This window comes from Vidua chalybeata, chromosome Z, assembly GCF_026979565.1.
Source record: "Vidua chalybeata isolate OUT-0048 chromosome Z, bVidCha1 merged haplotype, whole genome shotgun sequence".
In the NCBI taxonomy this organism is placed as follows: Eukaryota; Metazoa; Chordata; class Aves; order Passeriformes; family Viduidae; genus Vidua; species Vidua chalybeata.
The window spans coordinates 13,133,439-13,151,186 of record NC_071570.1 but is presented as its reverse complement, the minus strand read 5'-3'; the positions used below and the strand labels follow the sequence as shown (position 1 = coordinate 13,151,186).

The 17,748-nt window shown below is 35.9% G+C and overlaps 1 protein-coding gene across 6 annotated transcripts in view; it reads left to right on the top strand.

The window, feature by feature from the left end:
- Nucleotides 1–17,748, top strand: part of NTRK2 (neurotrophic receptor tyrosine kinase 2) — a 198,165-nt gene that overhangs the window by 78,463 nt on the left and 101,954 nt on the right. For 2 of the 6 annotated variants that reach the window (XM_053968841.1, XM_053968842.1), the window contains 2 exons: nt 9,910–9,978; nt 10,836–17,058. The exons of 3 other annotated variants lie outside the window; for them this stretch is intronic. In XM_053968841.1, the coding sequence (XP_053824816.1) occupies nt 9,910–9,978; nt 10,836–10,873 (107 nt within the window). In that variant the 3' untranslated portion in view covers nt 10,874–17,058. Of the gene's footprint in view, nt 1–9,909; nt 9,979–10,835; nt 17,059–17,748 lie in introns of those variants that run through there. One more of the 6 variants, XM_053968843.1, reaches the window with a different exon arrangement.

Sequence of the window (17,748 nt, the reverse complement as noted above, 5' to 3'; positions counted from 1 at the left end):
TTATAAAATACTACGTATATTTCAGTTATTTTTTCAGGATGTATGTATCCTGAAAATGTATCCTATCCTTATGTATATTTGTGTATACATGGATACATACATTTTTGGTTGAAAAAATATACATACAGTCAAAATTATAAATAATTAATGATGCATATGATGTTCTCTTATGGATCTGGGAAATTAATGTCAGGGCTTTGAACAGAACTTGAAAGGGATTTTTTTTTCTGTTGAAATATTTGAAAAAATTGAATGGTCTAAATAACCATGTGAAAACATAAGTTGCTGTCCTGGTTTGCTCATTACAAATACATTGTGAAGCAACTGTTATGAATCCATTGGTATAAGCAAACCTAGCTGTGTATCCAGGGAGATGTTGCAAGCCTTGTGTTTCGATTTAGGCTTGTGTGTGGTTTGGGTGGGGGTTTTTTTAAGTTTTTAAACATTTTTTTCAATCAACATCTTGTTTTCCAGTCTAGGCAAGAGTAAAATTACAAAAGCTCTCAAGTACCTTTAATGCTTTTTTCTGACAGAATGTCAAAAATTGCATTTTGTTCCATCAATAGTAATTCATGGCAACACGCCTAAATAATTACCATTTGTCAAATGCCAGACTTCTGGGCCCTTTACTAACAAATACTGGTACAATCATTTTGAAAATTATAAATTCAGTTGCAATAATAGCATGCATCTCACATAACTGACTCACCTCTTCCAATTAACTTCACATAATCAGAAATAACTTAGTTGTGTATTATCTCTTAAGTAGTCTCCCTGGACAGTAGTGGCAGTGTGATTTGCATATACTGTATAATTTGACTTGGTTCTGGGGCAATGCACAGCAGTCTTTGAGGTTACCAGTGTGCCATCAAAGCCAATGGGACTAGGGTATGTTCTCTGGCCCATAGGGAAAGGCATAGATTGTGCCCACAGGTTTAAAACTCACTTCTCCCTCATTCCTCATGTAGAATGGCCCTATAAATACTTGAAAAAAAAAACTTGGCACATGCTCTCCTTTGAAATGTACTAGAACATTTGATAGGAGAGTGCTGTTTGTCTTAGGTCAAAATAGTCAACTTACTTAATATAGATTAAATAACTGTAGGTAAAAGAAAATAAGATACACCCCTGCATATTTTTATTTACTGGCAAATATGTGCTCAGAACCTCTTTGTCTTTGAAGTCTTTACCTTACCACATGGGCCTGGAAGCAAGTAGTCTTGCACATACCATTTACACCAGAGAGATTTTGGCTTGTTACCTACTGTTTGGATCTTCTTGTGTATCTGTTCCACATCATCTTGAGTGTCTCAATTCACATGATTAGTCAGGTATGAAGGGGTCATTCAAGCTATAATTTGCAGTACCCTTGCTCCTTGTAAGTCTTGAGTTTATTTTTTGGGAGGAGGCTGGAGACATGGGGATGAGATGGGAACCTGTCTTATGAAAGAAAGGCAGGTGTTAGCACTGTGGTTGGTTCTTTGTGCAGTGGCTGTAGCAGAAGTGGAGAAAATCACCTTGGCCAACACTGGCAGCATCATGGCCAAAGCATTGCCAGGTTCCATGTACTCCTGACCTGCAGTTGTTGCAGGCTGGAACCTGTTTCGTTTCTGGAACCCAAAAGTAGGCCTTCTGTTTGCTGGACCCAAAAAGAGTCAGGTGTATTGGTATGCCTACTTATTGATTGAAAAGTCAATCTGACTGAAGACTGAGGACTCTGCTTTTCTTAAATGGCGCCTTTAGGGGAATTTTCACCAAGGAAAGCATCAATCTCTCTTCTTTCAGATGAAATATTGTTTATTGCAAATGCATTTCTAGCATTTTGTTAACCTTAATACATTTACAAAATTATTCTTTGTGTAGAAAGAGGGAAATTCAGAAGGCTCACCTCAGCAATGTTACCGTGATAACTGACCAATAAAAATGCTCCTTTCCTGGTTCTGTCTCTACAAAATTATATGAAAGTAATATGCTGGAGAGTGGTTTTACTTGACCTGGTAACAGGACAGGACTTTGTTTCACTTGCACAGAAAGGGAAAGAATATTTCTATTTCTGTTTAAAAACCTTGGAAATTTTTGTTCCTAGTGTGTCAGTGATAGCTGGCACTCTTGGGCAGCTAAAGAGCATTCAAACAGAAATTTGAAGTCATATAACATACCCTCTGTGCCAGATGTGGATGTAAATCCATGCACTCCACTTGCAGGAATACAGTTTCAAATAAGAGAACAGTCCTATTCACTGATTTGCTAATAGCATGCTCCAACAGCTAATTACACATGGTATCTGCTATAGATTCACGTCTCATTTATTTGATGTTAATTAAATTTATAATTCCATAGTATCACTTAGTAATATTGTTTACTTTTACTATAAAGTGCCTGGGTCTACAGGTGGGGCTTTTTGGCTGTAATATAGGTGTAATTAGCACATTAAATGTACATGATTTGTTGCATCAAAAGGGTGCTGTAAGAGGTAGAATTCATAAATATGAAGAGTGGAAACTTCCCTTTTCCCAAGACCACTTTCCTTCCCCTTTTCTTGGTGTATCTTGTGAAGAGTACTTCTTTGAATGGAGAACCATTTTGTGTCCATGTAAAACTGAGAACAGCGTAAAGCAAACCAAGGCTAGACTGGAGTAAGTGCACATTGTGTTCACAATGGCTCCAAGTAGATGAAGATTCAATTAGCTTCAATTAGTACTGTTTTGTGCAGTATTTTTCCTTACAAATATTCTCCATCTTCTGCACTGGGGAGGGATTCCAATATACTGTAATATTCAGGGAGAAAGAAAAGTTCATGGAGCCTTGAAATAGGTGCAGGATCTGAACGCACATTCTTCAAACTGCCTACAAATGTATGCAAAACTTGGAGATGACTTTCAGGAATGTAAAACCAGACCTTGAGGTTCCGAAGGAAACATCTTGTGCCTCATCCTTCACCACCTTCAAAGGCCATGTGTTACTGTAGACGAGGACTACTTTGGTTAAGGTTCAGTGGATGGCAACTCGAAGGTTGTCTCTTTCTGTCACCAAATGACACAAGCAAAAATGACGTACCACAGCCTTGGTCACGATGAAGAGACTAATTTATTTTTTCTGACTCCAATCTTTTATAGTTCTCAAAAGATGCCAGTGGATTGGAGGGTTAACGTGCCACCTCTCCAACGACACTGGACAAACTACCTGTACATCAAATTTCTCCGCCTCTATGAAAGAATGCAAAACAATAGGTTATTTACAGAAAGTTGTGTGAGAAAGTTCTCTACAAGAATGTAAACTCAGAAGGCTTTAGAAAACTCTTGATAACCAGGGTGACATCTTTCCCATTCTGTGACATTGGATTTGTGGTAAGAAATAACTAGTGACATTTTTTCACTCTTTCGTCATTTTCCCTGGTGAAAGCCACTGATGATTGGCCACCAACTGAATGTAACTGCACTCACCAACACTCTCTGGGCAAGGCTATCCAGATGGTTTTTAACCCTGAGAACCATGCACTCATACAAGCCATGAGCAGCCAGTTTCTCCAGGAGAGTGCTGTGGGAAATGCTTTTAAAGGCTTGACTAAAGTATAGGCAGACAACATCCACAGCCCTTCCTTCATCCACTAAGTCATAGATGTAGACCAGGTTGGTCAATCAGAACCAACATCTCATAAACACATGCTGTGTGGGCCTGATCGCTTATGGTACCTACATCTTAAGTTTTCAATCAAGAGAGAAATTGTGGGGTGAGATATTTGAGCCAAGATTGTATCAAAATGGGGCAGTGATGTCTGGTCCTGGACATAGAAGTCTGCAGAAGATGGAAGAAGAAGAGATGCACAGAAATAATGTAGTTTATCTTCATGGAGCATAATATTAATGGGATTAACTGGAATTTAGCTCTTAGTTGTTTGCTGTCAGTCCATTATCTTGATCATTGACCACAATCAAGATAATGATGAGTTTTTTTAAGGAAAATTGTTAATTGCCATGTGGAAGTACTTAGTACTTATTAGTAGTGTCTGTAAAGGAAGGCAGTTGTTGTTTTACTAGAGGCACTGAGTGATTATGAGATGCATCTTCTAAGAATTGCTCAGATTTCACAGACACAAGGTAAAATGTCATAGCAAGGAAGATGGAGAATTGCTCAATAACAGCAATGAGGATGGTAATTAATCAAAGGTGTTAATATTATTGTAAGGGAACAATAAGCAAAATAATCCCATTATAAATGAATACATGTGATACAGTTCCATAACCCCTATTGTACTGTAACAAGCAATATTATTTCCCTATTTTGTATATAAAACTCTCTTGCCAGGTTTTATTAAAAGGTCATATATTAAAAATACAGAATATTTGGAATTACTCAAGATAACTGGATGGTAGGGTTGCCTTCAATATTTGGGTAGAGACAGAATGGTTTCAAAATTGACAGTGATTCTCTTTTTCAAAGGGGCAAGACATAATTATGCTGTGTCCTTCAAGTGCTCTGATCTTTCTTGTGGCTGTAAACTGATGCTTGTCAAAATTGTAGCTGTGTAGCTGCATTTCTGTATTTTACATGCATACCAATGAGTGTATTTAAACACAAATTCTAGGAATGTCATAAGGTAAAGGGCCTTCTTTCCTAAGAGCTTTGACTTTTCAAGTACTTGCAGGAAGCTTTGAGAAAGCATCCCTTGGTTTATTGATTGATCTCTCAGGCATACAGTGTCATGCAAATGAAGTGTAAAATAACCCTCAGATACCCATTTTTTAAAATGCGTATGCAAATAGTAATTGCTAGACTCTTTCTGTGAGTTGGGTTTCTACTAATGCACATTTTCTGTGGTTCTGTGGGGAGCTGTTGTTAATTCCGGGTTCTGTTTCAGTTTCTGAGCAGCTGCTTATTCACACTCTCTCTTTTTTCCTTTAACTGTCCCTGAATTAGAAGCTCTGTAAAATATTTGGCTGAGCAATGGTGGTTTGAGCTTCAGCTCTTAATGTCCTTGACTCACTAATCAATGGAAAGCAAAACAACTACAGTATGAGCAGCAGTACTGTGAAAGGAAATTTCTGTTGGATATTGCACTGGAAGTCATGAGGGTAATGACTCTTATTCAGAAAGATACAATATTTTCTACTTCAAGAGTGCAGAGCACAAATGTTTTGTTTTCTGCTGCCTGCTTGGAAAATGAGCATCATATCCAATGCATCGTGCTGGGAAATAAAACCAAAAGTACAGATCAAACTAAAGAAAAACAGATTAAGACATTAAATGATCCTTGTTAACGGTGTAGAGAACTGTTAACCCAAAATATTTTTGGTCTCTAAAATGCTGAGTATAAAGGTCCAGTTTTACCATCTCTTAGTTCTAACTTCTTTTACATTGAGAACAGCTTTATGAGGTTCTATATCTAAGTATGTATAATTCTGTTTGACCTCCATTCTCATTTCATGAACTTCTAGATTAATGAAACAAGCAATTAAATAGTTCGAATACTGTTTGCAATACTGATGTTGATGACTACAATTTTATTATGCTTATTTGGAAATGTAATACAGGTGGAAGCATCCATAAAATTACAAGCTTATATATCCTTATCTATGGAGCATAAATTTAGACATTAGAGGAAGAGACAGTTATAGTGGAAGAGAAGTCTTTATAAGATACTGTATATTTTGAAGAAACTTTTTAGGTTTGGGTTACTGTAAATAGTCTGAATTTAATTGATTGTCTGCTGCCTTCCTGTTCTAAGTAATTGGAGCATAAAAGAGGGTCAAAACTCTTTATCTTGATGTATAATTTCGTGGGTCAGACTATTTAGTCTCTTCTGGTGCTATTTTTCCCATTTACTAAGTAAATTCAGTTACAGGAAAATTGGATCAAAAAATAGAGACTAATGTTGAATTCAGATACAGAATTTTCTGTGAATCCCTGGCCTGTAATAAGTTGGTTTGTTTGTCTTCTATACATGCTTTTAGCCTTAGGTTAAAAAAGTAATCTTTATGCTTGTCATTAGAGCTCTTAACTACATGAATTAAAAATATGGTCTTAGTACTTCATGGTACTAAGTACTTCATAGTTTTTACTTCATAGTAAAAACTGTTTTTAGATGAAAGAAAAAATTGTAGTGAATGTTTATGTTTCTGTGCTTTGAAACAAAAGGCAATATTGAGCCTGGTACATGTAAAATCTGCAAAGTCCTAAGAAAATGTACGTATTTCTTCAGATAATTTTATCTTCTGCTGCTGTGTAGGCATTGCTGTATAAGACAAGGCATTATTCTTCCTTGTGCAACAAAAATTCTGCAGAAGCTGTACAGGAACTTCTTCTTGCTTTCTAACAAAAATTAGGTGACATTTTGTCCTGATTTTGCCACAGCATTAGCCAGCACTGCTCTTTGAAGCAATGGCTCATATCCAACAAGGAAATAAAACTAGGAATAAATTGTTTCATTTTCTTTCCTTCTTGAAACGAGAAACTGACAAATTTTATAAGACTACTTTTTTTGGTAATGCAACTGCATCTTACCTTTGACTTCCTCCCTTCCAATCACCAGCTTGAACTTTCTCCATATAAATCACAGTTCATGTAAAAAGAATGAAGAGATACATGCCATGCATGCTCAAATTACTCCTCACTAGAAAAAATAAAATGTACATTGATTCTTTATTCAAATGGTTTGTTTAGATCAATGCCACAAACAATATTCTGAACAAAACTTCTGCAAGCATTATGCAATATTAGAATAAATGTTTTGCACTTGATGAAAAGAGAATATGGAATGTTAACATAGAAAGCTTCAGTTCAGCGCATCTTTTTTTTGTCCTTTCCCTTGAATGATTTGGTTTAGATACATGGTCTCCAAATTTATGCAACTCATATGTTAAGACATAATTGGCAAGTGGGATGTGAGTATACAAAAGTTAGTTTTGTATTCAGTTAAGTCATCATTATGGGAAACTTTTATTTATTCTGACAGAGTGTAGGTCAAGTTGGTAATTACCAAGAAAGTCTGACTTCAGACCTTGAGTTTATTGCAACTCATTGAAATATAGTATTTCAAATCCTGTTGGAGCAAGAAGGATTTTAGGCAACTAAAATTTAGCATCTTGCTTTTTGAAGAAAGTTCAGAAGATGACCATCATGTAACATTTTCCTTCCTGAATTACTTAGGTGGTGGCTTGTAGGGAACATAACCAGTGAGAAGAAGTGTGACTGAGATTTTTGGGATAGGTAGAAATTGAGTCCATGAATATGTGACTATCTCAAGAACAGTGATTTTCCCAAATATGTGAATTAGATATAATGGTGTATATGATGTTATGATGCCATTGACTGCTCAGTTTTTTTGTTGTGTGCTGGTTGAAGATGGAAAAAATTTGGCTTCTTTACATTTAAAAAGGAGCATGTTTAAAGGCTCTTCTTTCAAAATTAGTACAGTAGGTATAAAGGTAAGGGGTTTGCTATTATACTTTTCCTTTCATGCTTTCCTCTCTAATAAATCAAAAAGCTGGGAACAGTTAGTTGGTGACATTTCATCCAAATCCCAATCAGAGTAAACTCTCAGAACAGTACAGATCATCCAGTATCTGAGATACAGGTCTGCAAAACTCATGAGATAGTCAACTGTGGTACTTCTAGAAAGTAGGATTAAAAAAAAAGTCCTCACTGGTGGCTCAGCTGGATCCTTATTAATAATATAATTCAAACTACTCTTTCTATTAAGCAGTTAGGCTTAAATTTGATGTTCCCAAAATATTGTACTCCAGATTCTTTATGATGTTTGTTTAAAGATTAGTAATTAATTCAGTGCTGATTTCAAAGCTTTTTGAATGAAGACCTGCTATTGGAAATAAAGTTATCACATTTTAAACTACTTATTATTTTCTTTACTGTCTTGGACAAATTTGCATTTCAGAGAGACAGATACATCATGTTCCTTTAAAGGGTGAATGAAGTTCTGTCATTCCATGTACAGGGAAGATGAATAGCTTTTTTCTGTCTTCCACTCTCATTTTGATGTTCTTTTATTTTTATTCTTTAGTGTACTTTCCTCTACAAGTCTGAGTGGCAGCTTATATAACAGCAGTGTACTTTTAAAACTAATATTAAACTCAGAATCTAGCACCTCAGTGGCAACTCAAGCCAAAAATCAAGCTTTGCCTCAACCTGCTTAACTGACTCCATTTGAACTCTGAAAAGTCAAATGGGAAGCTGGCAGTTAGAACACAAAAATCATCTTCTAAATATCTACTATCCATAATATTTTGCCTTTGTTAGCTCAATGTCTCCAAATAGTCAGAGATCCAGTGTACAAATGAAGTTTTGTTTTTTAAAGCACTTCTGTTCAGTTTCTGCATCTTTATATTTGTCCTGTTTCCTTGCTCCATTGTCCCCCTCTGCCTCACTCCCCACAATTATTTTGTATTCATATATCCTTTTCTTTTCTATGTACTGTACCTGGTTTCTTTACATGTTTTAGTGATTCAAGTTAATAGACTCTAGTCTTTTTTTTTTTTCACCTTTCTTTTTCTTTCACTTTTTTCCTTTCTTCCTTTTTTTTTTTAACTCTTTTCTGTTAATAAGGTTTTTCTTTAGAAGATGTTTTTATTGGGATTAATTTTTCTGCCTTCAGTAGGAGTTGCAAGACTCCCTTCCCCTTGTGAACTTCTTGATTCCTGTAGACTGTTCAGTCATAGGTCTGAGGTTTCTCCCATAATGGCTGTTACAGGTGCCAGTGTTGGCTACCAGGGTTACTAAAATACACTCAAATGCAACTAAGAATATAGAATAATAGAATCACTTCAGTTGAAAAATAACTTTAAGATCATCAAGTCCAATCATTAACTTAACACTACCAAGCCCACCACTAAACCATCTCTGGTGGTTTACAAGAACACATCAGCTTGCCTTCCTTAAAATATTAGTACCACCTTCCCACTGTCCCTGCCCTCCCATCATGACTTATCATGTGAAGTTTGCAGGAGTTGTAAGCAGATCTGGTTTGTACCTGTGCTTTGCCTGTGTACTGTATACTAAATATTAGTTCATTAGTTGACAGTTTCTCTAATTAAAATTCAGAGGTGTCTTAAAATACAGCAATATGATTTCACTGTGACTGCAGAAGACCAGGTAAGGAATAATATAAAAGTCAAAAAACCTTTCCCTTGCAATGATTTGCTCTGGTGTTAAAAATGTGGTATAAATGTGTGTTTTTATGTAAATACATGTACGTGTCCTATGTCTTAAGTTGCCAAGAACATATGCAATCTCCCATATTTAAGAAAGCAGAATTCCAGGAGAGGTCTGAATGACTTAGGTAATTCAAGAGGAAAATAGCACCCATGCAGTAGACTTAATTGTAGACTACTAAAAACTCTGATGATATTTCTCCTTTTCTAACCTATAACTTCTAAACATCCTTCAGATAATTGCCTACTGTTCTGAAATGAGGCTTTCTTCAACTGATACTCTCTTTTTGTCTGTGAATTAGCAGATTCCTTTGGGGTTTTTTGGCACCTTACTTGAGACCTTAATAATTGTTTCAAAGAAAAGGCATTTTGCCACACACTTTTGAAAATGTGGGATTGTACAAAGCTAGCAAGTTCAGGGTCTGTATGTATGATTACCTACTTCCAGGGTAGAAACAAACAAGAAAACACAATGCACATGAATCATTCATTGCTACTGACAGTGACATTTAAGTTCTCTTGAAGCTGATAGTGTAAATCCCATTAGCTGAAAGCAAATAAAGATTTGGCTCTGAATTGTTTAGATTTCTGTGGAATATGGGTAAGCTTTCAGTCTTCACAAACACTGAGAACTTATTAAAACAAGATTAAAAAGCCCACAAAACAAGACAAAAGCTACTACTGAAGTTTACATTTGCTGACCAACAGTAAAACTCTTACATGTGTTTTTTTCAAATGTCATTAGAACAAGTAATGGTGGCTGTCAACAGTGATGTACATAATAACTCAACCGCATCAGATAACAGCAGACTCGGTAAGGCAATGCTGTTCTAGGAAGTATTTGTGCCATAAAGTCAGTTAGTTGAATTCCACACAGGACCCTACATAGCTTTTAAAAAAAATTCTCAGCCAGTCAGGTAGGTTTTTGGAGATAGATTTTTCCTTCATCTCATAGCAGAACACATGCTGGGGATTTTTATGTATTTCAATGTGCCATCATATTTAGTTGTTAATTTTTAAGTTCCTCTTGATATTTAATACTATTAATTTCAAGATAATTGACTAATATTTCCCCCAGCTCCACTTCTTTCTGCCATTACAGAGGCAGTTGATGCCACTAAGGGCCGCAGCCTATTTACAGCAGGCAAAAAGGATACGTGCACAGAGCTAAGGAAAGTTAGAGAGGATCCTGGTACTTACTTAGAGTAAATCTGCGGCATACTGGGATACCCTGCAAGTAATTGGTGTACCAAACTAAAGACAGAGAACTTGATTGTGCACACTGGGCTGCTGACCATAAGCCTTGGCACAAGGCAGAGCACCTGGCTGAGGTTTTTCTGACCCATAGTCTGCACAGTCCCTGGTTGCAGAATTCTAGACTTACTGCATTACAGCTCAGTCTAAGTTGATATATTAAAGACAAATAAATAGTACACATTATGCATTTTTATTTAACAAATAAAATCTTTAGCCACAAGATAGAGGTAATGTTATCATTTTCATAAATTCATGTACAATTTTTATGTAATTTATGTATGCTTTAAATGCTTTTTATGTATATGTGTTTGATTGTCAAGTATTCATTTGTGTTTAGCCTTTTGTATTGATTTTTCTTTGATATTTTTTCTTTTTGTAAGCATGATTTCTCACACTTTATTTTGTTTTTTTTAGGTTTTGTTTTATTTCATAAGATCCCACTGGATGGGTAAATGAAATAAGGAAAAGATGAGAGAGGGGCTGTTGAGCTTGTGGAATCTGTGTGCTGCACTGTAGGGAGTGGACAGTGTTCTTGCCCAGTGAAGTGCCACCTCCCCTGGATTTCTCTTTTAAACATTGGTTATGTTTGGAGAACTATAGAAGTACATTCAAATCAGTAGCTGTTTGTCCAAGAGCAGGGAAAGGTGAAGCCCTGAGGCAGCTAAAAAACTAAAGAAATTCCAGAAATAAGCTACCACACTCTTTCCTATTGCCTTGTCCTCATTGTGTCTTCCAGAATGACATTGAAATGAAATTATATTGTTTCCTCTGTCAATTTTTTTTTTCTGTTCGAACTTAACTGGAAAGATGTTGTTTTTATAAATAATATTTATCAAAGGTGAACTGCAAAGCTGCTTTTATTTTACTGAATTAATGCCTCTGCAAAATTTCTACAATGCTTAGTTTGAGTGTGTGTGCAAGCTCACTGATTTCTGTGGAAATGCTCACATCCTTAAAGTTAAGTTCTTGTATATTTGCAGGATATGGTCTTAACTCCTGAAGCAGTAAATTGCAGAGCTGGCCCTGCAAATCTTATTATGTATGTAGTTCCACTGACTTTACCAGGAAGATGGGGAGTCTAAGCTATATACAGCAATGTGACAATACTGTTTGGTGTGTTTGGGTATTGAACCAGTGCCATCACTTAGACATTTGGTTAGGTTGTGCTTACTCAAGATAGTCCCTAAGTTTGAATAAGCACACAAATCTGTAGTAGGCCAGAATGCTGATTCTGAGCCAAGAGTAACAATGGTATGTGGCTGGTCCTTCAGATGTAGATTTAGAGGCTTAGCTATCCATATTTAACTGTGAAGTATGCTTCAGAATGTGCTTCACTGTACCAGAGAAGAGTCTGCTGTAACAAGTAAAGCTAAATGAAGGCATGAGCATATTTCAAGAGCAGGGCTGCATTTAGATATAGTACTAGAAATTAATTTTCATTTGATTTATGTATCAAATCCTGAGGGTCTACTTTTATCTTTTCCATTTAGGGAATTTTAAGAAGTATGAAGTTTCATGGTTTTTTAAACTAAGAGTTAGCTACAAAGACTAGAAGTGAAAGACTGAGGTAGATGCTTATGTTTCTGTGTATTCTGGTTAAATTTTTGAGATATGATTTGAATTTAATTCCTTACAACTATGTTTAGTAAAAAAAAAGAGATGGTATTATATTGTCTCTAATGTATTTGCTTTTCATTGTTACCTGTTTTTAATTTCAGCTATTTTCACTCTTCCATTGTAACACTATTGCCTTTTCTTTTACTGCCATCTTTTAAGGCCATACACCATCCCTGTCTTTCTACAGTACTGTCTTGAATCTTTAATTCTGTTTCTGTGTATTTACTTGCTTTGTGCCTTCTAAGACTCTTAATCCTTCGACATTTTTCTTGTGTTCTCTTGAGTCTCTTTCATACAAGTTCTTTATTCCTGCTGTTCTCAAGTTTCAGAAATATCCTTATTAGTCAAGAAATGTGTCCACATTTGCATACTTCTAGGCCTATGTAGGGACATACTTCCTTTCCCTTTCCACTAGTTAGGGAAGGGGAGATGCAGTCACTAAAAATCTGTCCCAAAGATGTATTCTGCTCCCCACATTAAAGAAGAGGACAGAGCTGGAAGTCTACTGATGACCTAGGAATCGTGTTGTCTTTGTCACCCTGCACATACTGTGGTGATTTTGGGAGGGATGGCAGCAATTAAGGATATCCATCATTGTTCCTGTTTGAAGTTAGACGTCATCAAGTGCTCTGCTGTTCCTGAGAAAGAGTATTAGTAATTTCTGCCTTTTTTCCTCCCTAAGTATGTGTCTTATAAGACATGGTCTTATTTTCCAGAGATCTAAACTTTCTCTTCTGCTTACTGACTCACTTTTAACTTCCTTTTAATTAATTTCTTTTTGGACTTCCTGATTATCCATGAATCTGTCCTCCTGTTGAAATAATATCTGATGTCATAGGGGTGATTCTACATCAGTAGACAATCATCTAGTGGCAATATTTGAACTAAAGTCAGTGGACTTACATCAAACACATATTGGATCATGAGCAGAGCTTGACCCAGTAGCTCAAATTCCAGTTTGAAGTTTTGCTGGGACAAAGTCAGCATATTTCTGTTATGTGTTCACAATTCATTGCTGAATTAATGAGGTGAGAATCTGAACCCTTTTCTTTTGGCAGGGAAAAAGCAAACTTGCAAAGCTGGAATTTGGCAGTTGACTTTTGAAATATTTAATTTTAAAAAGTAGTTCTTTCTGATTCATAATATTTATATGCATAAATATGCACAGTTATTGATTGGGGATTTTACATAATTTTTTTGTAATTTATTTTGTAGCACTTTGCAGTTCATCTTTATTCAGATAGGGGTAGGTTTGACCTTCAAATATTTCAGAATGTACTGACACAGTATTTTGGATTTTATGTAATCATGGAGGTACTTTAATAAACAACAACTGATCTATGCACCACTGAAATATATATATTTTTATATCTGTATTGTAGACTATCCTTCTTACATATTTTGTACTACATTATGTTAGACACTCAGTACATTATTACTTGATGCAGATATTCACAGAACATTATGGACTGCAGCACGTGATTTGTTACTAATAATGTCTTAGCACAGATGTTTAATGCTTGATGGAAAAAGACTACATGTTCCTAAAATGTTTTTTTTTTTTTTTAGTATGTAGACAGAGCATCTTAAAGCTAAGGGAGCTACACTTTTAACATGGAAATTATGATACCCACTAGCTTCTGTCTTTCAGCTTGATTGTAAGTGACATTGCTTGTAACTGTAGAGATTCTGATCTGCCCAAATGGTGTTGGTTTACAAAGGGCTCACTTAATTACAAATTCTTGACCTCCTTAAAATAAAGTGAGACTGAAACTAAAAATCATACAGGAACCATTAACATGGTAAAAATTGATGAACATCCAGGATTTGATGCTGGAAGCTATGAAGCTTTTATATTGTTTTACTGAGCAATAAAACAGGCTATGAAATGTCTAAAGGCAGTCGCTATTTTTTTTTGCTGTGCCATATTTGAAACTAAAATAAAACCATACTTCTAAGGTTCTGCTACAAGGGGTTTATTTGTACTAGAATTTATTTTAGATAGACATTTAATATGTTCAGAGAAATTTTGAGATAAGCTGTTGAGCAGTTTGATGGGCATATTAGTTTGGGGCCTGGAGAGGAAGCAATGCTGGGGGTGTTTTGGTGTGAGGCAAGTCGTCATCCAGTCTATTAAATAAAACTGTTTCTGTTGAATGTGATGGAAGTTTGACCAGTGGCCAGATCTAAGTTGCAAAGAAGTGCATTGTTCCCAGGCAGAGGTCAGAGCTGTACTTGCTGCAGCTGCCTGTCATGAAAAGCAAGGTGGGAGCAGTTGCAAAATGTCTGTTCCTGAAGAAAGCTGTCTCTTTTTTAGTGGGAGTCCTGGAAGCTCACAGCCAGGGCAGGCTGAGGCTGCTATGAGACATTTTCATGGCAATATGTGTCTTGAGTATCCTAATCTGTGAAAGGCAATCTTCATCCTTTCCACTGCCTTTGTCTACCAGCTGGACCTCTCCCAGGCAGCACTGAAGCAAAATACGCATGTCAGTGGGAGCAAGATCAAGATCCTTGGAAACAGCAGACAGTGCCAAGAAAACCTGTGGACAGCTAGTTGAAAACAATTTTACTTCAAATAGTTCTTGTGGGTATTGCTTTTTCTTTTTTGACTGTAGGTAGAAGTACTAAAAAACAATTTTTTCCTAAGAAAGTAAATTCCTAAGCCTGGTTTTTCAAAAACTATAAAATATATGGAATTTTGCCATATAAAAATGACCGATACATTTCCAAGTGGCTCTTTAAACAGAAGCCTTCATACAAAATTTCTCAATCCTTTAACCCAGTTGTCCATGTTAAGTTGACAACTAATCATCACTTGAAGGCCATCACTTTGTTTGCATCTATTTTAATGCTTTAAAACTTGCAAATCATTTGTAAAGTTGGAAGTTATTATCCAATAAATTAAAAAATCACCCTTTCTAAGCTCTTTTTAATTCAGCCATTTTTCCAGTTAATGATTAATAATAATTATTATTGTTAACAATAATATTATTTGAAATAATTCAAAAGTTGTTAGTAGACTGAGCACCTAAGTATGTTCATGTTTATTTCAAAAGAAAACCTCAAAAGCTTATGTAAAAGTTTTTAGTATTTTCTTCTTCTCCATCATTCTCTCTGGCTTCTTCACTTCCTTCCAATTTTTGGTGGTTCTGTTTTCTGTTCTTCAGAGAGCTCAATGTCCTACTTTTTGACTTGTGATAAGCTCTCTTCTTCTTAGGGCACAAATATGTACAGTCTTGGAATATCCCTTTGAAGGACTTTGCCATCATTATGTGATGGTGTGAAGTATTCCAGATTATAATGTGGGTCCATGTTGTGTGAGATTTTTGTCATCTGATCTCCAGAACATGCGTTTGTGGGTGGTTGGAAGTATTGAGCATGAATGCAACATCATAGAGTACACAGAGAGTGCAGGTTCTGTGTATTTCACGTGTCCCAGCCCATTTCATTGTCCCACTTCCATAGGAATGTGTATGCCCAAACTTTTGAAGCTGGCTTCCATTTGCTCTGTTTTTCTTTTGTTCATACAAATTAAATCTGCTCTGAAGATAGCAAATGATGCATTGATTGGAAATAAATATAGCTGTTCAGTTCCACTAATATGTATGTGACTGAACTTGGAGAACATGGTATTGTCTTTTCATCAGAGATTCACTGGATGACCTACTTTCATCCAAAAAAAAAGCAACAGATTGAAAGAGCCCACATGAGAGTATGTATTGTTTTGATATGGACATGCTATATCCTTCTAACTTTAATAGCAACCTTCCATGACAACCTACATTTTTGCAGCTGCAAGGAGTGTGTCAGATAACCATGTGTTCTGGTCTGCAGCAGACTTGTAGGCAGCATAGAGCCAAACTACCTTCATTTTGAAGAGGGCCATTCCCCCATGGTGTCTAGAGGCAGCAAGTCACATCAGGGTTACTAAGCAGATTGCCTCTTAATATAGGAGGAATCTTGTCTCCTTGCATGCATAATTTCACTGTTACTTAGTTCCTCACTTGAATGACAAGAACAACCATATAGAATTTCAGGGAACTATCTGATATTCAAGCAAGTAAAGGGTAAAGTCATGGCTTTCTTATGATAGCTTTGTTTTTTCTTTGATGTAAGCAGAGTAGGGCTCCCTTGTCAGGTATATCCACCAAACAGAAAAGAAATCCTGATTTTTTCCTAAGTATTTTAGTATTCTTTTTAGAGTTGCTTTTTTTTTTTTAACACAGCTATTTCATAGGTCTCACTGACTTTACTAGTGTGCGAGCATAACTGGGCTGCAACACCACTGTACAAACCCAAGACCAGAGTCTTAAACAGATACACTTCAAATCTTTCACTGCCATTCAGTGCTCTCTGTTCTTGAGTCTTTTTTTATATTTCAGGCTCAGTTTAAAAATAGGAAGAGTCATTCAGTTGATTTCAAAGTATAGAACTTTAACAGTCTTTCCTAAAATTTTTTTTCACACATGGAAAAAGGTAATATTCTGAATTTTAGCACAAAATTGCCTTCTGCCATAGCATCACATAATGAAAGCTGAATAGTGGGACAAAGGCAGTGGGCACAAACTGATGCACAGCAAGTTCCACCTGAACATGAGGAAGAACTTCTTTGCTGTGCAGATGACCAAGCACTGAAACAGATTGCCTGGAGAGGTTGTGGAGTCTCCCTCAGTGGAGATATTCAAGAACCATCTGGACACCATCCTGTGCCATGTGCTCTGGGATGACCTGGCTTGAGCAGGGAGGTTGGACCTGAGGACCCATTGTGGTTCCTTTCAACCTGACCCATTCTGTGATTCCATGGCTTAAAAATTACTCACTGTTATCCATCAGCAAGCTGTGAGTCTTTTCTCCCCTTCTTCCCTCTAATTACTTGTGTTGAAAATCTTTTCATGTTTCCTGTAAGTAACAGACAATCATTGTTTTTATTCCCAAATGCAACCATAACAGTTTGGACAATCTATAAAAAATGTATTACATTAAATTCCTTTTAACAGGCCAATAAAGTTCTGTAATTTCATATCATTGTGTCTTTCACTACCTGTAAATTGATCACATCTTGTATTTCATTAGTAATAGTGCAGTGCATTGAAAAATATGTCAGTTTTTAAGTTCCTCACCTGTTACCTGTTGTTATAAAATTGCTATTGTTGTCTTTGTGTTCCAAGAAGAAGTGAGATTCAGTTCCTTAATTATATTTTTATACCATCATTATTTGTTATCTCCCCCCACCCTGCAGCTGTTTGCAGTAGTTTTATTTCTATTTAAGGTAGTTTTATTTCTATTTAAGATACTTTAATTTAAATGTATTTATCATTAACATTCAAACAAATGTATGTGTATTCAGGTCAAATAACTACATGTTCAGCTGTTGCCTATAAGACACAAAGTTTTACGTATCAGGCCATACTTCACCTACTCAGAACTTTACAAAAAAAAAAAAAAAAAAAAAAAAAAAAAAAAAAGTTGTACGGTTAAATACTCAAGTACAACTTGGTGATTTTCCAAATTATTTTGAGGAAACATCAGTGCTGTGATTTGAAGGCCATGTTTTGCTTTGGAACTTCAGTTTGTTGGCCTGAACTATCTGGACTTCTTGACAAATTTAATGAAGCACAATACAAAAGAATGTTGAAATGGTTGTATCACAGGTTATGTCCAAATTTTTTATCTTTTTTGCTTTTCACTTGGGCATGTAATATTTTCCCAT